At 36.7% G+C, this 23668-nt stretch overlaps 2 protein-coding genes across 5 annotated transcripts in view; one reads left to right on the forward strand and one right to left on the reverse strand.

Moving 5' to 3' along the window:
- The window catches only part of Sol1, a 458110-nt gene that overhangs the window by 116082 nt on the left and 318360 nt on the right, over positions 1–23668 (forward strand). The gene's annotated exons all lie outside the window — the stretch shown is intronic.
- Positions 16651–23668, reverse strand: part of LOC141389736 (fatty acyl-CoA reductase wat-like) — an 87591-nt gene continuing 80573 nt past the window's right edge. The window contains exon 8 of the mRNA XM_073961722.1: positions 16651–16855. Within this exon, the coding sequence (XP_073817823.1) occupies positions 16762–16855 (94 nt within the window). The 3' untranslated portion in view covers positions 16651–16761. The remainder of the gene's footprint in view (positions 16856–23668) is intronic.

Here is a 23668-nt window from a genome sequence, read left to right on the forward strand (position 1 = left end):
TAGAATTTTTAAAAACAAGTAAGAAAGTATCAGCCGGCTGTGCTGACTGATAAAGAACCAACCCGTATATAAAAACCCGTATGTCATGAGTTTGCTTTAAAATCGGTAGGTACCGTAATGTAAGGCTATACCAATCATACCAACCATTTTTAGTAACCAAATTTCTTCATAACGGACTCGAATTTACGTTAATCTAAGTTTGACAGACATTTTTGAAAAAGTTTTAGATTTATTTTGCACAAAAGCCATTTTAGTATGTGTAGGCATGGTTTTGGAGCTTTTTGGTCATTGTATTGACTTACTCCGAAAAAAATGTCACCGTTGTAAATGAAACCGCTAGAACAACCTACTGAAAAAAGAATCATAATTATCCGAGAGGAGCTCTTAAACTTCACTTTTTTCGAATTTTGCGTGGAAGATACCCAAAGGAGTGGACCGCTATAGTCCATATTTCATCTATATATATATAAGAGCAGTGAGGTGAGGTATTCACTGACTGACTGACTGATTCATCACCGCCCAGACGAAACCGCTGAAGCTAGAAAGTTGAAATTTTGGGTGTAGGTTGCTGTTGGTGTGTAGGGGTGAGATAAGGCTGGGTTTTTGGAAATTCGACCCAGAAGTGTACGAAAAGTACTAAAAGGTACTAAATATGTTAACCTTTGTATTAGGGAAACGGTAAGAGCTAGAATTCTGAAATTTGGAATGAGGGTAACTGATGGAGATCTAGAAAGATGTACCAAAGGGTTTTTGGAAAATCGACCTCTAAGTGTACGAAAAGTACTAAAATTTACAAAATTTAGTACCAATTGTATATTTTGAACGGATATAGCTAGAATCATGGAATTTGGTATGGAAATCAAAGTAGGGAAGTGGTGTTGATGTAATTAAATGTTTTTGGAAAATCGTACTAATGTGTACGAAAAGTACTAAATGATACTAAATTTGGTACAATTTGGATTTGTGTGAACGGATGGAGCTGGAATCCTGAAATTTGAAATTACTGTCAATTGTGGAGAGTAACGAAGAAAACTTTTTGGAAATTCGAACTATAAGTGCACGAATAGTACTAAATGGTACTAAATTTAGTACAATTTGGATTTGGGTGAATGGATAGAGCTGGAATACAGACATTTGGAATGAGGGTCACTGATAAAGAGTAACAATGAAAGGTTTTTGGAAATTCCAACTATAAGGGTACGAAAAGTACTAAATGGTACTAAATTTTTGATTTGGGTGAACGGATTGGACTGGAATACAGACATTTGGAATGAGTGTCACTAATGAAGAGTAACAATGAAGGTTTTTGTAAACTCGAACTATAAGGGTAAAAGTACTAAATGGTACTAAATTTAGTACAATTTGGATTTGGGTGAACGGATAGAGCTGGAATCCTGAAATTTGGAATGAGGATCACTAATGAAGAGTAAAAATTAAAGGTTTTTGGAATTAGAACTATAAGTGTACGAAAAGTAATAAATGGTACTAAATTTAGTACAATTTGGGTTTGGGTGAACGGATAGAGGTGGAATCCTGAAATTTGTAATGAGGGTCACTGATGGAGAGTAACAAAGAAAGGTTTTTAGAAATTCGAACTATAAGTGCACGAAAAGTACTAAATGGTACTAAATTTAGTACAATTTGGGTTTGGGTGAACGGATAGAGCGGGAATACAAACATTTGGAATGAGGGTCACTGATGAAGAGTAACAATGAAAGGTTTTTGGAAATTCGAACTATAAGGATACGAAAAGTACTAAATTTAGTACAATTTTGATTTGGGTGAACGGATTGAACTGGAATACAGACATTTGGAATGAGTGTCACTGATGAAGAGTAACAATGAAGGTTTTTGTAAACTCGAACTATAAGGGTACGAAAAGTACTAAATGGTACTAAATTTTGTACAATTTGGATTTGGATGAACGGATAGAGCTGGAATCCTGAAATTTGAAATTAGGGTCAGTGGTGGAGAGTAACAAAGAAAGGTTTTTGTAAATTCGAACTATAAGTGCACGAAAAGTTCTAAATGGTACTAAATTTAGTACAATTTGGATTTAGGTGAACGGATTGAGCTTGAATCCTGAAATTTGTAATGAGGGTCACTGTTGAAGAGTAAAAATGAAAGGTTTTTGGAATTCGAACTAAACTTATACGAAAAGTACTAAATATAGTACAATTTAGATATGGGTTAACGAATAGGGCCGGAATCCTGAAATTTGGAATGGGGGTCACTGATTTAGAGTAAGAAAGATGTACCAAAGGTCGAAAAGTCCTAAATGGTAGTGAGTTTAGTATGATTTGGATTTGGATTTGGATTTGAAGAGCTGGAATCCTGAAATTTGGAATTTAGATTACTGTTAGAATATAGAATTGAGATATGGAGGAAGCTTTGGAAAATGGTACTAATGTGAACGAAGCAGTACTAACTGCTACGGAATTCGCTGTATTTGCGTGAACAGATTACTGTTGGAGTGAGGATTGAGGTAGTTTTGGAAATTCATACTTATGGAAAAGTGCTAAATGGAACTACATTGGCTATAAATTGGGGTTAGGTGAACGGATAGAGCTGAGATATGAAAGTACATTTTGGAAAATCGTGTACGAAAAGTGCTAAATGGTACAACATTTGGTACCTTTTGGTATTTGCTATATGGTAGAGAATTTTGTACAATTTGTGACTTTGTAAAGGGTAGAACTGGAATTTTGAAATTCGGTACTAGATTAGCAATTGGTGTTTAGAGTGGAGGTAGGGAGGAGGTTTTGAAAATTCGTACTTATTTATACAAAAAGTACTAAATAGTACTATAATGGGTTTCAGGAGAACATATAAAGCTGGAAAAGTGAATTGGGGTTAGGATATATGTTGAATATAAGGAATTAATCTTTTAAAATACACTAAGTCGAGAGGTACCGTTATATGGGGATATACGAAAACGTGGATTTTTATGGTCATTTTGGATTTTTATGGCCATTTTGAATGCCGAAAATTTAACGGACCTATTCGGGTTCTGGGCGAAACCGCTAAAGCTAGAACCTTGCATTGTAAATGTGCGTGATTGTTGTGAAGGCGTGAGATAAAGTTTAGTGTTTGGAAATTCGTACTGGAAGGGAATGCTGTGTTAGTGAAGGGTTAAAACCAGGAGTCAAATCTGAAGTTTGCAATATGATACGTAGTTTTGGAAATTCGAAATAAAAAATATGGTAGTTGTGTAGGGATGCGATACTTCAGATTTTTTTTTGTAAATTCTGACTACAATCGAAAAAAATATTGGTAATAAAAATAGGTCTTAGTACAACAGAATGTCCAGTATTCACCATTCCCGTATTAAATATTGTTTATATATATTTTGTTCCCTTTCCGCATACGAAGTAGCGGGCATTTGCTAGTCCTGATATATGACTGGATCAAATAATACGATGTGCAAAGTCTGCACCAATCAGAAATTCCCTGCGAGAATTATCATGCCGATTTGCCAATTTGGTTGATGCCGTCAGGGTTTCTTGCAGTTTTTGGATAATATCTCAAAAAGTGTGGACCTGTGCAAGAAAAAACTTGCACCGCCGTGAAGGGAGCCGCAAGGACAACCTGCAGTTTTTGGCTAATATCTCAAGAAGTGTGGACTTGCGCAAGAAAAGACTTGCACCGTCGTAAAGGGAGCCGCAAGGCCAACCTACTAAAAAAAGAAAAAGAACCCGATCCAAAAGGTGTTCTTTATGTTCACTGTACTCGAATTTTGTGTGGGAGGTACCCGAAAGAGTGGACCGATATAGTCCATATTCGAAGTCGATCTATATCTGGAAGGAATAATACGATGTGCAATGTTTGGACCAAATCAGTTGCTCCGTTGCGCTCAGAGCATTTTACAGAAAAATTTTGAACTTTTGTGAGGGAGGTACCCGAGGGAGTGGACCGATATGGCGCATCTTCGAACTTAAACTAAGTTTGGGTAAAATAAATATATATATATAAATAAATAAAGGATATATATATATATATATATATATATATATATATATATATATATATATATATATATATATATATATATATATATATATATATATATATATATCCTTTATTTATTTATGTAAGTTTTAACGTTAATACAGTTATTATATACATAAATAAAACGTTCACGAGGAACATAGGGCATTAACAAAATCTCTCCATCTATCTCTATCTCTTGCTAGCATCTTTATTTGATTCCATGAAAGTTGGGCTGCTTCATATTTTTGCCTCGCACAGCGTATCCATGTATTCCGAGGGCGCCCTTGGCTGCGGTACCCTTGGGGATTCCATTCGAATGACGCTCTCGCTATTTCTGATGGGGGTCGTCTAAGCGTATGACCGATCCATGTCCACTTTCTCTTACGTATTTCGATGGATAATGGGCTGCAGTTCGCCATTTGCCATAAGGATTCGTTTGATATCCAATTGGGCCAGTAAATGTGTAATATTTGTCTGAGGCAGCGGTTCATAAAAGATTGTAACTTTTGTTGGGTTGCTTTTGTAAAGCTCCATGTAGTACATCCGTAAAGTAAGACAGACTTGACGCTGCTGTTGAATATCTTGAGTTTTGTTTTCTTGGATATGGTATTGGATCTCCATATTTTATATAATTTCATAAAAGCTGACCGCGCCTTATTGATACGATCGTTAATATCTTTCGCTGAGCTGCCATCTTTAGATATTGTGCATCCAAGGTAATTGAACGACGTTACATCTTAAATAGTTGTTCCATTGATTGTCATTGGCCTTGCGATTTCTGAACAGATACGCATTAGTTTAGTCTTGGTGAAATTTATTCGTAATCCGACCTTATTTGCGTTTTCGGATAATTTCATAAGGCAAAAATAAAAAAATTCATAAGTTTTGCTTCCATCGCGGAGAAGTTGTGTGTCAATAAACAGATGTCATCAGCGTAATCAATATCACCAAGGAAATTGTTTAAGTTCCATCGTATACCATCAGGAACTTGTGAGTTAGTTTCTTCTATTACCCAGTCCAAGAGTATTATGAATAGCGTGGGTGATAATACACATCCTTGTCTCACTCCAGCTGAGGTATTAAAGGGTTTGCTCTCCTTGCCATTAAAGCGTACTTTATATTGGGCTCTATTGGCGACTATTTTTTCTGGAATACCTTTATTTTTTAGGGTTAACCAGATAGCCTCACGAGAAACAGTGTCGAATGTGCGTTCGAAATCGATAAAGAGCATATAAAGGGGGGAGTTGTACTCTATTGATTGCTCAATTATAATTCGCAAGGTATTTATATGATCTACGCACGATCGTCCCGGCCTAAAGCCCGCTTGCTCTTTACGTAGCGTATCATCAATCATAGGTTGGATTCTTTGTAGAATTAGAGTAGCCATAGTTTTGCCGATGGAGTTCAGCAATGTTATACCTCTCCAATTTTTGCATAGTGTTAGATCACCTTTTTTGGGGATAGTGATAACGGTGCCTTCTTTCCAGTCATTTGGAATGTTGTTGTTGATCCAAGCATTTTGAATAAGTGGTGTAAGATATTTCGCTATTGTATTGGATCCATATTTTAAAAGTTCTGCCGTAATAGTATCTGGGCCAGCCGACTTAAAAATTTTCATATTGTCCAATATAGATATAATTTCCGTTGTTGTTGGAGGATCAGTTGAAATGGCTCTTCTCGGGTTGCGTCTGGTAATCAGTATATCAGTTTCAGCTACGACCCTATTAGTTGTCTGAGACTGTGATGTAAAATAATCACACCACCGGACTAGTTGTTCATCGTTAGTCGAAAGATCTGAACCATCATTGTCCTTCAAGATTCCCGTACCTCTAATATTATTACCGCATAGTTGCTTAATGACAGCATACACGCCTCTTAGATTGCCAGTATTCGATGCTCGTTCGGCTTCATTTGCTATTTCATTTAGGTATCTTTCACGGTCAGAACGGATCATATATGTCATTTTGCGGGCTGATTGACGGTATGCTATACGCGCTTGTGTTTTGGTGGCTGGACATTTAGATCGAAAGATGGCGTTGTGAAGTTTTTTGCGAGTTTGTATTTCATGCCATGTTTCCGCTCCAATCCAAGGTTTTATATTTTTGGGCTTAATTCCTAGAACATTTTTTGCCGATATTTTGCAAGCTTGTTTGATGTCTTGCCAACTGTTTTGGGGGTTTGCATTAAGACGTGAATGTAGGCTTTGGTTGTATGCTGTTACTACAGCTGGATCCTTCAGCCGTGCTGTATTATATTTTTCTTTCCTTTTTATAGAACTATTTATTGCTGCTGGTCTCAATCGTAATGTTGCTACTACGAGATTGTGATCACTATCGATATCGGCCCCTCGCCTAGATCTGACATCCATTAAAGAACCTAAGAACAGTTTGCTCACCAAGAAGTGATCAATTTGGTTTCTTGTATTATATCCCGGTGATTCCCATGTACATATATTTGTGGATATTTTTGTGCGGGAATTTAGTCCCACCGATAAAAAATCGATGGCGTGCGCAGAAGTCGACCAGTCTTTCTCCATTATTGTTTCGCACGTCGCCAACGCAGTGTTTTCCCATGACCGATTGCAGGTTCTCGTTGTCTGTTCCTACTTTTGCATTGAAATCGCCCATGCAAATGTTTATATCACCGGCAGGGAGTTCGTAATTGCATCGAGTTCATTGTAGAAGTCATCTTTAATATCATTTTCATCCGGTTCTGTCGGGGCGTAGCACTGTATGATGTATATATTTCTGAATTTGCATTTAAATCTTGCTGTGATGATTCTATCTGATACCGCGTTGTATTCAATCAGTGCCCTCCGAGCTTTAGTAGAAATAATTAAACCTACGCCTCTTATTTTGTGGTTTGTGTTGCAAGAATAAATAAAGGAGTATCCATCGAGAAGTTTTACTGGTTCTGTTGAACTACCAATCCATCGCACTTCGCTTAGACCCAATATGTCGATATTGTACTAGGCCATTTCTTTTCGGACTTGCTCAACTCTTGTTGGTTCGGAGAGAGTTCTTACATTCCAGGTGCCAATCATAAACCTTTCCTTAAAGCCAAAAGTCGTCATCATTGGGTTGTTGTTGTTGTTTGAATCTGAATTTGTTAATGTTTCTGTAATCAGTTTGATTTAAGACGTGCGGCTGATTGGGCCACAGCGTCCGATCCTAGCGTTGGGGTTGCCAACGAACCCTCTAGGCCGGGTCGCCTTCTCACTCTAGCTATCAACAAACGGTTGTCTGTCTGATATTACCAGGGAATACTTGATATAAAATCGGAAGTAATGACGATCAGAGAATTTCCGTACCGAGGTACACATCTGAGAAGATCCCCATCCCCCATTACGATACGATACCCAAAATTTGGTTCGAATCGGTTGATCCTTTCGAGAGTTATCGTGCGCACCAGCCAGACGGACAGACAGACCGACGGACATGGCTAAATCGACTCCGAACTTTTATTTCCACCACTAACCACCACTAGCCGAACTTTTTATTCCACCACTTTACTTATTGAGGTGAATAAGAACAAGCACTTTCTCTTAGTGCAGGAATAGTATATCCCAACTGATAATACTCGCTTCAAAGGAGCTCATATGGGGCGTCATCATAGTTATTTCCAAAACATGGATCAATTTTTACAATTTTCCAAACCTTTAGTGAAGACTAGGGGGACACAGTTCTATAGGTGCTATATGAAAACGTGGTCCTATACCGACAAATTTCAGGTGGAAAGTTTTACACCCCTAACGAAGACTAACTACCAAACTTCAGACATTTCGGTGGGATATTGAGGACACAACCCTCAAAATACCGAAAATCGGGAGGTACTGTTGTATGGGGGCTATATGAAGACGTGAACCTCTACCCACAAATTTCAGGTGGAAAGTTTTGCACACCAAACGAAGACTAACTATCAAATTTCAGACATTTCGGTGGCATATGAGGACACAACCTTCAATATACCGAAAATCGGGAGTTAACGTTCTATGGGGGCTATATGAAGATGTGGACCCGTGTAGACAAATTTCAGGTGGAAAGTTTTATACCGTATGTATGAAACTTCGGCCATTTCGGTGGGATATTGAGGCCGCAAAATACTGAAAATCGGGAAGTACTATTCAATATGTGCTATATGAAAACATTATCCTATACCGGCAAATTTCAGTTGGAAAGTTTTACACCCCTAAAGAAGAATAAATACCAAATTTCAGCTATTTCGATGTGTTAATGAGACTAAAATATACAAAATACTGAAAATCCGGAGGCACAGTTCTATAGGCGCTATTTTTGATCAATAATATATATACTTTATAGGACCTCCGACGAATATTTCGATGTGTTACAAACGGAATGACAAAGTGAATTATTACACCCTCCATATTATGGGGGACCGGGTTTCCACCAAAAAATATATTCTGAATTAAAATTGAATAATTAGTTTTGTTTTCTGTCCAAAATTTTAGGTGGTGATATTTTTTGACCACGGATACCCCAATTGCCTAAATTAATTCGACAAGCAAGAGAGTATCAGTCAGCTGTGCTGACGGAGATATGTCCTAAGCCTCTGACCAAAAATATATTGGTTTTCAAGCACAGTTTGCTTCAAAATAGATGGAATCTGTAGGTACCCTAGTGTGGGGCTATACCAATTATTTATATATACCATATAGTGCACAATTTTTAGTAAGCCAACTTGTGATTTATAGAGGAATCGAAATAGCAAGGACTTACTCCGAAAGAACCGTTGTAAAAGGACCGTAAAAACAACCTTGTGCAACAAAAAATTTCAAATAGATCCGAGACGAGTCCTCAAGCTACATTTTCCCAAATTTTGTGTGGGAGGTACACGAAGGTGGGGACCAATATAGTCCATATTCCAAACTGATACCTTACTGGATGAAATAATACGATGTGCAAAGTTTGGACCAATCAGAAATTCCCTGCGAGAGTTATGTTGCAGATTTGCCATCTTAGTTGGCGCTGTCAGGTTTCTTGGAGCTTTTAGGCAATTATCTCAGGAAGTATGGACTTGTCCTCGAAAAAATTGTATCGTCGTAAAGTGGGCTGCAAGGACAACTTGCTGAAAAAATTTTAAAACGAATCGAGAGGAGCTCTTAAACATCACATATTGTGAATTTTGTGAGGGAGGTACCCGAAGGTGTGGAGCGATATAGTCAATATTCGAACCCTATCTATATCTGGAAACAATAATACGATGTGCAAAATTTGGACCAAATCGATAGCTTCCTTCGAGAGTTGTCGTTTACACCATTTTAGAGACAAATTTTGAAATTTGTGGGGGATATACCCGAAGGAGTGGACCATCTTCGAACTTAAACTAAGTTTGGGCAAAATATTACGAAGTGCAAAATTTGGTTCGAATTGGTTGATCCGCTCGAGAGTTATCGTGGGTACCAGTCCGCCAGACAAACGGCAGACGGATGCACGCAGAGAAAAAAATATATTTGATCCAACAATATTCCAAGAGCAAAATATGTATTGTTAATATATTGTTGGATTCCTTATGTAGTATTGAGAATCCAACAATCGTTTTTGTTAAATCCAAAAATAGTTTGTGTCAACTGAACAATATTTCTCTCTTTTCTTCGAAATTTTTTTCTCTTCTGTCGCTATTCGATGCCGTGTTGAAAAAACAATTTTGGTGAGTTGTGGTATTTGTTGTATGACATGCTGCCTTTATCTTTGTTTTTGTGTGTATGTATGTATACCAACAATGAGACTCTTGTTTTTATTTGTTTCTGTTTTGTTTCATTCTCCTTCTTTATTTCATTCTTCTTTCCTTTTCATGTTTGTTATTATACGCGATATTTATATCAAAGTTGTGTGGAAAGTGTATATGAGAAGTATATACACTCAAATCAAAAAAAATTTAGTATCTGCTTTTCAGGGCTGACAATATGTTTTGTAAAAAAATTAGATTATGATTGTTCCTACAATCGGTATTGTTAACGATTTTTACAATATTGCGGAAATTTTTGTTTTCTATGTTCGGAGCAAAAGATGGTATTTTTGGATTTGGATTACAATGTTTGTACAAAACAAACACATTTTTGGAACCAAAATAGATATTATTGTTCCAACAAAACCGAAAAAAATGTTTTCTCTGCGTGTGGACATGGCTAAATCCGCTCCAAATTGTCTGAAACGGATTTCGTCCAAACATACTTGTGGTCTAAAACCATTTTTTTATGAGGCACATTTTGACCGTATGAAAGTGTACATACCCGTGTTAGCATAAATTTTGAGTACCTCAAGATGTATTCCTTTATACGGGACCTACGTCAAAGTGTGGACGTGGAGAAGTCTTGTAACCACTCAGAATCTCAAATGTCAAATAACAGGTAGTAGCTAAAATCCTGAAAATACCGAAAAACTTCAGGCTCTAGCAAAACATGGACCTGTATTAACAATTCTTCAAAATACCGAAAATCGGGAGGTATTTATATATGAGAGCTACACGGACCTCTGTTGTCATTATTTTAGTGGAGAAGGTTTGGGACCATTGAAGACAGAAAATAATGAGTCCCAATATTATCAATTTAATCTGTATGAACACTTTCCACACAAACTTCAGCGAATACTTTTATGTTTTTTTCAAAGGATTCTGTCATAGTAATCTTCTACTTACCAATAACAACAATATTTGAGAGTGCATTGTTATGTTCGGAAATAAATTCGTCATGTCTATGTCAATAACTATGGGGGCAGATGTTTTCTGTCCATAAAAAATCAATTTGGTTGAAAAACCTGGCTAAAGAAATTAAAATACATGATACAGTTACCATTCAATGATGGTAATGCCAAAATATTGGCCTATGTCAGCTAGTTTCAAGAAGGAGACATAAGTGAGCCAAGGCTATAGTCGGGTCGGGGCCGTCTATGTGATACCCTACACCACTACCCCAAACATACTTGGGGTCTAAAACCGGTAAAATTCAAAATATTAAAATTGGGATTGCGTAGAGCCTTTGCTCTGAATGTCTACATTAATACAGGTCAATTTTGTTGAAACGCATTTAAGTGCATCGTCAGTACAACTCAAATAAAATGTACACCAACCATCAATAGGCTTCTTTCTCTGTGAAACCCCCATCAACCCCCAAAATGTCGTGAGGATCCGATCAAAATTCCGACCTGTAGTGTGATTGCACAAAAATGGTTTTTCCCTCTGTGGGACCCCCATTAACACCCAAAAATTTCGTGACGATCCATTCAAAATTGCGACGTGTAGCGTGATTACAAAAAAAAATTAAAAATAGGATGTATTAACGACTATTGCGATATCTCCGTTACTTGGCCACCTACGCCAACCTGCTTTACATCATTGTAAAGATGGGATTTTCTTCTTTCATAGTCAGACTTTGCTATTGGAAGATCCCCAACCAAAGCTGTGATATTCGTCATTATTATTAAAATCGCAAAAATTAAAAGTTGTGTTCTATTAGCGGCTTGACCACCTACGACAACCTACTTTCATTAGCTTTTGATATACCCCATACAGAAGCGGAGATATTCGCTTTGAAATAAAATGTTGACTTTTTCTCCAAATAAGTTTTTTGCCTACTTTGGTTTAAGTAAGCAGTTTAAAAACAAAAACACATCTCGTCAAAGAAAAACAACGCTTTACAAAACACTGATACTACCCGTGCTAATGTATGGTTCCCAAGCCAAGCCTTGGTTACTGGCGCAAGCAGACAAGGCAGTGCTTGGTGTGGTTGAGAGAAAAATTGTTGGAAAGATCTACGGACCAATCTGCGTTGATGGTGAATATCGACGTCGTATGAACCACGAACTGTATCTGCTATACAAAGACATCAGTATAGATTAACTTATCGAAATGCAACGATTGCGCTGGGTAGGCCACATCATAGGAATGAGCGATGATGAGCCGGTTGAAAAGGCGTAAAATATGGGCCACATGGCGGTGCGCGCAAAAATGGCAGGCGAAGGCTTTGATGGAGCAAACAAGTGAATGACGAGATGAAAAGCGTGATATTCCAGAAAGCGAAACAACAAACAGAGAGAATTGGAGTTCTTTTCTCAGTTCGGCTTATGGAAAAAATGTTCTGTAATGGACCAGCTAAGTAAATAAGAAAGTGTGTATGGTACAATAGAAGACGCAGAAGCGACGACGGGAGGGTGAAAAAAATTGTTTTTGCTTTGATAGTGTGTATGCGGCCAAACGATTGTGTTTCGTTTTGTGTTGTTGTTGTTGTTGCCATTTATTCTTTCACAAGCAGGAATAATTTTCTGTAACTCACAGTTAACCAACCTAGCAAGTGGAGAGGAAAATAAATAAATGGTATGACTTATTTTTGTTCTTTTTGCGAGAAAGGCAGATATAATTTTTTCTTCAGTTTCTTCGAGACAATCGTTGAGTGAAGACGGTAAAGTGAGTTTTAGAGATATCGACATGAAAATTTGACACAAGATAACTCAGAAAACAAAGACGAAGTCACATTTTGTATTGGTAATAACATTAAAAGATTTCTCATATACATGGATATATTAAATATATTTGAAATATGGATGTACATCAGGAAAAATGTCTAAAATCATATTTTCCATTTCAAAAAAATCATAAAAAAATGATTAGAGAAAAAATCGTCATTCCAAATCTGTTTTCGTAACCAAGTTTGATCGTTGCGCGCAAAATATATGACCGTTTTAATTATGATAATTAGAAAAAATTCTAAAAAAATCGCGGTTTAATATCTTAAGCTGTTATACCCCGAATTCGAACCCTTTGCGATGATGCGAAAAAAATTCGAAAAGTCTCAATGGTTTCGCGAAAAATTTAATTTTTTAAATAATTTCACGTATTTACAAACATATTTTAGAAACAATAGCGCTTATACTTACAAAAAATATTTAAAAAATTATAACAGCATCCAAACATTGTGAGGAATAAAATGAAACCTAAGTCGTTAAGGTTAGATCTATAGTATTCATGTTATTTGCAAAAATACGAAGAAAATAGTACGAAAATTATAAAAATCCTATTATTCTAATTTTATTTTTTTATGGTTTTATAGCAAAAGTTGAAGAAAAAATTGTTGAGTTCCTCGACATTTTCGTCAAAATTTCACGCAATAAGTCGCGGGCCACACTAGAGTAATTTCAATGAAATTTTGACATGAAACTTTGCATTTTTAGGGAAAATGCATAATTTCAAGAAACTAGTGTTCACTGTTTCATGTGTACTGCAATTTTGCTTTGTTGCAATATTCGTATGAAACAAACAGACCGTTTTATTTTACATTTTCTTTTACTTTCATGTCAAAATTTCAGCGAAATTACTCTTAGTGTGGCCCGGGACTAATGAAGATATTCCGTTGCAAAACAATTTTTCCCTTATAGTTTTCCTATTGGCGAATATTTTTATAACATTATATTAAATCACAAGGAATTCCAATTGTGGCATAACATTAAAATAATGTTATATTGAATATTACAACATTTGAAACGCATATAAACCGCGTAATAGTGCAAATGACATGATGCGCATCCGATTTTCCAAACACACCGAATCAATTCCTTTTATTTGGTGTACAGTTTGTGAAATTCTATTTGGCGGCCACGATGTAGCATCCACAGCATATTAGGGAGCAATATACAGTAAAATGGACATAATCTCCACGAAGTTCATTTACATTTTATGCGCATCCGATTTCGATGATAACCTTTAAAAAATACACCATTTGATGTCGTTTCATTGCGATCCATCAAGAACCGTGGATGTAGCATCGCACTTAATTTTAAGAAAAAATCAATTGTATCTCCGGATTCGCTATAGTTTTTATACCCTCAGCATTTATGCTAACGAGGGTATATACACTTTCATACGGGCAAAATGTGCCTCATCGAAATAATGGTTTAGACCCCAAATATGTTTGGACGAAATGTGTTTCACACAATTTGGAGTCGATTGAGCAATGTCTGTCCGTCTGTCTGTCTGGCTGGAGCGCACGATAACTCTCGAACGGATCAACCGATTCGATCCACAATTTGGCTTTCGTAATATTTTGTCCAAACATAGTTTAAGTTCGAAGATGGGCTATATCGGTCCACTCCTTCCGGTACCTCCCCCACAAAAGTTCGAAAATGTACGGAAAATTTGTGCGCAGGATAACTATTGAAGGAAGTAACCGATTTGATCCATACTTTGCACATCGTGAAATTTCTACTAAACTTAGATGAGGTTATAAAATGGACTCCGACGGTCCACTCCTTCGGGTACCACCCACACAAAATTTCGGATATGTTCAGTTTAGGACCAGTTCTCGAATCGCTTTGATTTTTGTTGCAACAACTTGTATTCGTTGCCCCCCATACAAGTTTAATCATAACACCGTGTGTAGCGGACGGAGCGCAAGCTAAATCTCGAACGGATCTGCCGATTCGGTCCAAAATTTGGCCTTCGTAATATTTTGTCCAAACATAGTTTAAATTCGAAGATAAGCTATATCGGTACCTCTCACACACAATTTCGGATAAGTTCACTTTAAGACCTGCTCTGGAATCACTTTGATTTTTGTTGAAGCGATTTGCATTCGCTAACTCCATTACGACGGTAAAAGGTTTTTCAGGGGCAAGTCCATATTTCTTAGGAAAACAGCCCGAAATGTGTAAAAAATCTCTTTGTCACCATCTGTGGCTGTCGGGGAGCACGATAACTCTCGAGCTGTTCAACCAAACTTAGTTTCATGGGGAAATACCGGTCCACAAATTCCGCTACTTCTCCTCAATATTTAAAAAAATTCACTAAAATGCTAGGACGATATCTCTTGAATGGGGCAACAAATTTGGTCCAAACTTTGGATCTCCTAATATTTTGTCAAAATTTAGTTTAACTTGTAAAATGACTCATATCGGTCCTCCCCAAGGGGACTCAATCATTGAAAAGAAGTTCCGTGGAGAGCGATTGTCCAGGGATAGTGGTATAGGGTATCCCATGGTCGGCTCCGTCCGACTATAGACTTTTCTTAATTCTTTTTCAAAATAGGTAATGCAGAAGTACCCCTTAACATTACTTCTTCTTTAGACTTCAAATTCTTGCTATGTGACCTTATTATAGGTCTGGATTCGATCGTGCACAGTCTTTAGTCAGTTCTTTCCATTTTTAACAGATTCGTTTAAAGATGCTGATAACTGCAATATGAATGCAGTACTTACTGCAAGATCAAACAAGATCTTCCACTTTCTTCCATTAAGTAAAAAGTCAAAATTTCTCCTAAATTAATAAGTAAATATACGTACATATATGTACATATATATATATATTTTTATAGTTCGACAATATAGTCCCAAACAAAAATTTTATTAAATCCTAAAATCCATAACCAAAACTTTTATTATTATTAATTTTTGTTTATTAACTGGTTCTAAATCAATATTTTTGCATATTAATTATTCAATCGGCTATTGGAATAGCGTTGAACTATTGCAATATAAATTAGAAGCAAACATTCATTCATTCGATACAAAACTAGAAAATTCTAAATTATCACTTATGGTTGTGGACGACAGACGAATCGTCATTATATTAATTCATTTAACAATTTCTATGAAATCGATATTAAAGTAAAGTAAAACCCCTTTAAATATAGCGGCTATGGATTTGAAAACATCTATTATTCATGGAAATTGGCACAATTATCCAATTTTCAATACATATACTCACCATTAATTGTTATGGCTTTATTTGGCATTTGCCTTGAACCGATACAATTTAATTAAGAGGCTTTCACATTTTGTTTGCCCTTTAATTTGTGATACAACTTAGAATAACTTTGAATTAAAAAAAATGTGTTGTGGACAAATGTTGTGACTATGCAAAAAAATAGCACACGCTTAGTAATTTAATGTTTTGGAAATTGAATTATGTATACAATTTTGAAACTTTGTTTACGCTGTCTACTAAGACAAGTGTTAAGGGAAAATACAAATGTATTTTGATTTGTTACACATTCAATCGAATTGAAAACTTAAATGAAGCGTTTTACTCAAAAGCTGTTTTGGATTTAATGATGACATTATTTCTTATGTTGGGAAGTTTTCATCTGTAGTACGCCTTATTAAGTGATTTCTTCAGAGAAAACCACAACACTTGAAGGAACATTTCATGTTGCATATATTTTTCTTTTTTGTGAATAGTTTTACTTGGATAAGGATCAATGACAGACATCTGTCTAACGAAGCATAGTATAATCGTGATAAACCAGACACCACATATTTCGGCGGTATCCGAATTATCGAATTGTCCGGATTACCTAATAATACCACAAACAAATCATTTTCTGTGATAAAGTCACTCGTGATAGGCGTATAATTGCAATTGCCAATGCAGACCTTTTAAATGAAATATAGAAGTAAAAAAAATGCTGTAAGTGAAAACAAATAGTGGTGTTCGGATTATCGAGTAGAAACATCTTGGTAATCTGCACAATTTTAGTCACCGAATTACCGCGATGCCCGGATTAAGGAGTGTGCATACTTATTATTTATTTATTTCATTTCGTAACAAAGCCAATAGATAGGCCGTTAAAGTTACACAAAACAACTTAACATAAACTACTCTACTTATAACCATTAAGAGACTACTTACTTCCTTTCTTAAAAAAACTCCATCTCATTACCAAAAACACATTATTTATTCTAACAAATCTTTAATACAATAATAAAATCTTAACATAATTATAAATCATAAAAACTATTAGTAATACATCATTCCGAGGAAATGTTACTACGACAGAAAAATGAATTTCAACAGTGACCACAACAACCAAGCAATACCTGCAAAGGCAACAGCATGTACGGCACAATGTAGGATTTGGAATCTGAAATGAAAAAATGGAATCGATTAAAAATGGAGTATTATGTAATAACAGAGATAAAATAAACAAGTGAAAACGGCGTCATATTTGGACGGCCAAACTTTTTATATCCAACTTGTATTTAGCTTAGCTGAATAGAGTTTTCCATAAGAAAACTTGTATTCAGCTTAGCTGAATAGAGTTTTCTATAGGAAACTTCAGAGCTGTTGGTCCATCGTCTCAGAAAATATATATTTGTCCCCGAAAATATTGTATACTGCGAAAAATTTTGAAATTTTGTGTGGAAGATACGCGAAGGTGTGGATCGATATTGTCCATATTTTAACCTGACCTATCTCAGGTAGAAATATAGCATGAACTAAATCAGTTTCTCTTTCAGAGAGTTATCGCGCGCACCACTTAACCAAGAAATTTTGAGCATTTGTGGGGGAGGTACTCGAATGAGTGGACCGATATGTTTGGAAAGAATATTACAAAACCCAAATTTAGGGCGTAGAAAAATAAGGCCCTATGAAATAACACCCCAAATGGACCCCAATTTTTGGGGTGTTTTTTTTTCAATTTGAAAAATAGCCCCAATACAAAAAGGCCCCAAACTAGGAAATTTGGTCCCAAAAATATTACATTTATGCCCCAAAATTTCATTGGAACCAAAATGCATTTTTGAAATTGGGGTGCATTTGGCAAATGCAATATCACCCCAAACGCCGAAAATACAATCAGGCTCCAAACTATCCATTTACGCCCCAAAATAGTTATTCACTTAAATTTGGGATGTAAATGAAGCAGCAAATTTGCGGTGTATTTACAAATAGGATTTTTAAAGATATTCATACAATAGTTTGTAATAACTAACTAATTGATGTCTATACTTTTTTATTACTTACTTACTTACTTACTTAGTTGGCCCATTACAGAACATTTGTTCCATAGACCGAACTAAGAAAAGATCTCCATTCCTCTCTGTTTTTCGCTTGACTTTTTGGAATACCGCGCCTTTTCATTTCTTCATCCACTTGTATGCTCCATCGAAGCTTAGGCATGCCGATTCTGCGTGCACCGCCATGTGGCATGTATTCATACGCCTTTTTAGCGGGTTCATCATCACTCATTCTTATGATACGGCCTAGGCAACGCAATCGTTGCATCTCGATACGTTTAACTATATTCATGTCTTTGTATAGCCGATATAGCTCGTGGTTCATACGACGTCGATATTCACCGTCAACGCAAATCGGCCCGTAGATCTTTCGAAGAATTTTCCTCTCAAACACACCAAGCACTGCCTTATCTGCTTGCGCAAGTACCCATGCTTTTAAATTGCTTACTTAGACCATAGTAGCATCTGTTGGCCAATACAATTCTTCTTCTTATTTCACAACTGATGTTGTTTGTTGTGTTAATGGCAGTGCCGAGGTAGACGAAGTCTTTAACTACCTCAAAATTGTAGGTACCAACTTCCACAGTTGATCCGAGCTCTATGGACGCTTTGGGCGTCGACACCATCAATTTGGTCTTTTCGCCGTTTACCGCCAGACCCACTTTCGCAGATTCTGCTTCGACCTTCCTAAAGGTATCAGTTACTTCCTTTACTGATCGTCCCATGATGTCATCAGCATAAGCAAGTAACATGTGGCTATTGGTGTAAACTGTGTCATTTCTTTTGACATTTGCATCTCGTATTACCTTTTCCAGGAAAATGTTGAATAGGTCACACGAAAGGCTGTCTCCTTGTCTGAAACCTCTTTTGGTACAAAATTCTTCGGAGAGGTTCTTTCCAATTTTAACGAGGACCTAGTATCAGTTAAGGTCATCTTACAAAGCCGGATGAGCTTTGCGGGGATACCAAATTCAGACATTGCATGGAATACCCTTGATCGGAGGGGACTGTCGAATGCTGCTTTATAATCGACAAAAAGGTGATATGTGTCGATTTGCATCTCTTGGGTCTTCTCTAGGATTTGCCGCAGGGTAAATATCTGGTCAATGGTGGACTTGCCAGGTCTAAAGCCACATTGGTATGGTCCAATTATTTCGTTGACCATTGGCTTTAGTCGTTCGCACAATATCCCTGACACTATCTTATAGGCAATAGGGAGAAGACTTATGCCCCTATAGTTGGAGCATACAGTCTTATCTACTTTCTTGTGGACGGGACACAGGATGCTCAGGTTCCAATCGTCGGGTACGCGTTCTTCCTGCCAGATGGTGCTAACTAGCTCATGCATACACCTTATCAGCGCGTCGCCTCCGGTTTTAAACAGCTCGGCTGGTAAGCCATCGACTGCTGCTTAATTATTCTTCAGCCGGTTGATTGCTGTTTTAACCTCATCTTGGCCGGGCGGTATTCATTCTATACCATCTTCTGGGATTGGATCTGTGGTGTCATCGTCTTCGTTTATTGGATACCAGCAGATTGGAGAAATGTTCCTTCCATATCCTGAGCCCGCTATCTGTATCTGTTACCAGATTACTTTGCTAGTCTCTACAGGAGGATGTGTCTGTACCAAATCCATCTGTTTGATGTTTCACTCTTTGGTAGAATTTTCGGACTTCATTCTGGCTCCTGTACATCTCGATTTTTTCACACTCCCGCTTTTCCATTTCTCTTCCATTTCTTGCGGAAAAGACGTTTCTCTTCTCTCCTTTTCTCCCGATATCTCTCTCGTGCGCTACGCGTTGCTACTGATTGTAAAGTAGCTCTATATGCCGCATTTTTCTCTTCGGTAGCAGCACGGCACTCCTGGTGATACCATGAATTCCTTTGTGGAGGTCTCTGGAATCTAAGTATGGATTTTGCGGCTGTTTGCATGGAGTGGGCAATATTTTGCCATTGTGTTGTTATGTTATCGGGACAAGGAGTGCTCGCGTTAAGCAATTGGGTTAGTTGAGTGGAATATGCTGTGGCTATCTGTTGTGTTTGCAGCCTATCGGTGTCCAACTTCCGCGTTGTGTCTGTTCGTGCTTTATTTGCAACGTTTAGACGGGTACGTACCTTTGCTGCAACAAGGTAGTTGTCCGAATCAATGTTTGCGCCTCGGAACGATCGTACATCCAACACGCTGGATGAATGTCTTCCATCTATTACAACATGATCAATTTGATTACTTGTTCTTTGATCTGGAGACAGCCAGGTTCCCTTATGAATATCGAGATGATTAAATCTGGTACTGCTAACTACCATGTTTTGTGCAGCTGCAAAGTCTATCAGCCTCATACCATTGTCAGATGTTTCACTGTGGAGACTGAAATTCCCGACTGTTGGGCCAAAGATATTCTCCTTTCCAATTTTGGCATTAAAATCGCCTAGAATGATTTTAATGTCATGGGCAGGGCAACGGTTATATGTTTCTTCTAAGCGCTCGTAAAATATATCTTTGGTCTGTTCGTCCTTTTCTTCAGTGGGAGCATGAGCGCAAATAAAGCTGATGTTGAAGAATTTAGCTTTTATTCGAATTGCAGCAAGTCTTTCATTCACTGAGGTGAAGCTGGATACCAGATGCTTTAGTCTCCGACTAACTACGAATCCGCAACCAAACTCATGCTTTACGTCATGACAGCTATAATACAGTGCGTCACCTTTAGGTGTTGTTGTGACGCCTTTCCCAATCCATCGTATTTCCTGTATGGCAGTAATGTCGGCCTTGTACTTTTCAAGTACGTCTGCCAATGCGAAGACTGCACAAAGAGTGCGAACATTCCAGGTGCAGATTCGCATATCATGGTCCTTGAAACGTTTGCGGGGTTCGTCAACTTTAGAGGGGTTTGTTTTTCTTTTCTTTCGTTTTTTCATAGTAGACGGTTTTTTCTAGGGGAGGGTTACTAACATGTTAGCTCACTACCTTTAACGGGTGTTAAAGGCAGTTCCCCAGGTGATTCCACGGGGAGGTCAGTGTCCACTTGAGATGAAAGAGGGACCAAGATAAATCCTGGGCTTTGCCATGTTAAAACCGGTCAGGACCGTTCCTTGGTGCCTTCCATCCGCTACGTCACCCCTTACTTTTTTTATAACTTTAACATATTCAAACCACTTCTACTCTCCTTTCTAATTCTGTTTAAATTGATTTGGAGAGTAACAGAGGAAAAATATATATTAAAAATTTTAGTTTTTGTACAAATATGCTAATATTTGTTTGAAAATATTTTTGAAAAAAATCGAATTTTTACAAAAATATAGTTGCTATTTAAAAAACTGCAAACACATATAAATTTCCCTATTTCATTTTTTTTTTTAATTTAAATAATTAATATGCTTTATATACGAAATGTCTTCGTCGAATATCGTAGTCTGGTAAAATTTCTCCGAACTCCTACTGACAAATTCAGATATAATTTCATTTTTAAGTACTTTAATGAAATCTGGAAGATTTTGTGGAGACTTCAGTATTGTTTGGCATTTTTCATTTATTTGGTGCGCCAAACACACCCAAATTCTGCCAAATGTTTTTGAACTTTAGAAAATTTTATCGAATCACACTAGAAATTAGTTTGCCAAATTATATTGAAATCGGTTCAGATTTGCATATAACCCCTTATATATGATGCATCAAACACAAACTCTGTAAAGTTTTCGGTCGATTTCATGTATTGGAGCATATCCGCAAACAAAAGTCCCAACTGGGATGTGAACCCACGTCCTCGAAAACATATACGAATGGTTTCACGACGTGTTAGCGTTCAAATCCAAACTCATAACTACCAAAGGCTGTGCTAAAAACCTTCGTCATGGAAGCGATGCAGATTGATCGGACAAATATCCATCGATGTATAAACACCACCGTACGGAAATAAACATTATGAAACGTTTGGAGTTGTGTCGTTACGTATTTTCCATAGGACCAAACAAAACGACACATTACCCAAGTTGGCCTAACTCGCTATTTAGTTTCGTTTGTTTACATTCGCGAGTGCAAACAAAACGAAAAATGAAAAGTTCTCAACTTCACAACAACTTATAGAAAACGAAACCGTACAATACAAATTGCAAACGTTTGGTGGATGATTGTAACATCCACAGCAGTATGTTCCAAGAATGTGATGTTTGGTTTGCATATTGGGTTGTTAAACAATGTGCCTTAATGTGATCATTTCTAAAGCAAACGTTTGCAAACGATTCATTTTGTCTCGTTCGTGAATGAAATAACTCGGAACGGCACAGCCAAAGTACTTTTCAGCAATTGTACCGTTTGTTCTTCTTCAGTTGAAAAGTTTGTGTTTTTGTTTTGAGAACGAAATGATTCAAAAAAATAAAAAGTTTGTTACTGTGTGTGAATGGTACAGGAATCGTTTCGTTTGTGTGCGTTCATTGATAAACACATGGCATTTGAGAAATCAAAGTTCGATGACAGAGAAGCCACTCCCATAGCGGCTTAACTAACAGCGAAACCGGACACATAAATTGGTGGTTGTGTGGGATCGAATCTTCGGATTTTCTATTTCAATTGCCAAAAATCATTCCAACGAGAAAATTAATAAAAAATCAAGCTTGTGTCGATGTTCGAAAATATAGCCCTCGCTGTTTTACTCCGTGGCGAACAAAATGACACATTTTCTCCACTAATAAATAAGTTATTTTAATAAAATATTATAACAACAAAAATGGGGGTATTCTAAATGAAATACATTATTAATTTTTTTTGGGGGTTCAATTTGCAATTATTTACGATTTTATTCATTTGTGAGGAGTTTTTGAATATGAGCTTTGCATACTGTGCCTAAGATTAGGCAAATTCAAACCTATGACTATTTCAATTTATTCCATTATTTCAAGGTCCTGATAAATTAATTTTCTAACATTACAAAATTGACTTTGATACTGAATTTGTGGCCAAGAACCATGGTCCCAGGTTTCTTTTGTCAGTGGTAATAATCAAGTTCTATTAATTAATATTACGAATGTATGTATGTCCATAAATTTAAGAAGTCAATGTATTTCGAAAATATCAAGTTTAATGAAGACAATTCTACAAGAAGTAGAATTTCAAATTTATTTTTGGTTTATTTTTGATTGTATAAAAACGGAAGATTACTGAATATAAATTAACTTTAATCAAAAATAACTAATTCGAAAAAAGCGAACGTATTTACATATTTGTAAACAATTCATTTCATATTTATATGTATATGGAAAATTTTGCAGCAACAATTATTTCTTATAAGAAATGTGAACATTTATTATACCCTCAAGCGTCATAAAGTACGTAATACAACAAAGTGTTTGTTATTTGTCATGGTGGATTGATTCATCGCCTTAAGACACTGACAAGCAATTCCATCATTCGAATTTTAAAAGACTCTAGAGTAATTTCATGAAAGAAATTTAATTGAAATATGCATTCTTAGATGGTGAAAAGAGACATTTTACGGAGTTGCAGGTGTGTGGGACTTTATCTAAGACCGCATATTTTAATGGACCGAGACTAAGCTATTTCAAAAATTGATAAACACTTTTGATCTAAATTACACTGTACAACACAAAAAATTATTACAAGATAATTCGGCCAGATTATGAAAGAGGACCGAAAAAAAGAAGACACATGTATCGGCGTTTTGAAACTTTACGTCGGGAAGTAACCTACATAGCCGTAGCAAGTTCCGCCCATTTCTACAGGTTTTTAAATATTCGACATCAGATTTCTTGGAATCCTCGCATTTTAGGTATATAGTGTCCTTGGCAATATTACTGACAACAATGCGGGGTATCTTATTATGAAAAAATTAACCCTAATGCGAGTCACTTAATGGGTCTTTTTGGCCCCTTTATTCGAAAACGTTTAAAAACTCCTTTAAAATGTGATCGTATCAGATAGAAATATT

The sequence above is a fragment of the Musca autumnalis genome, unplaced genomic scaffold (assembly GCF_047663935.1).
Source record: "Musca autumnalis isolate F117 unplaced genomic scaffold, ASM4766393v1 scaffold_1, whole genome shotgun sequence".
Lineage (NCBI taxonomy): Eukaryota > Metazoa > Arthropoda > Insecta > Diptera > Muscidae > Musca > Musca autumnalis.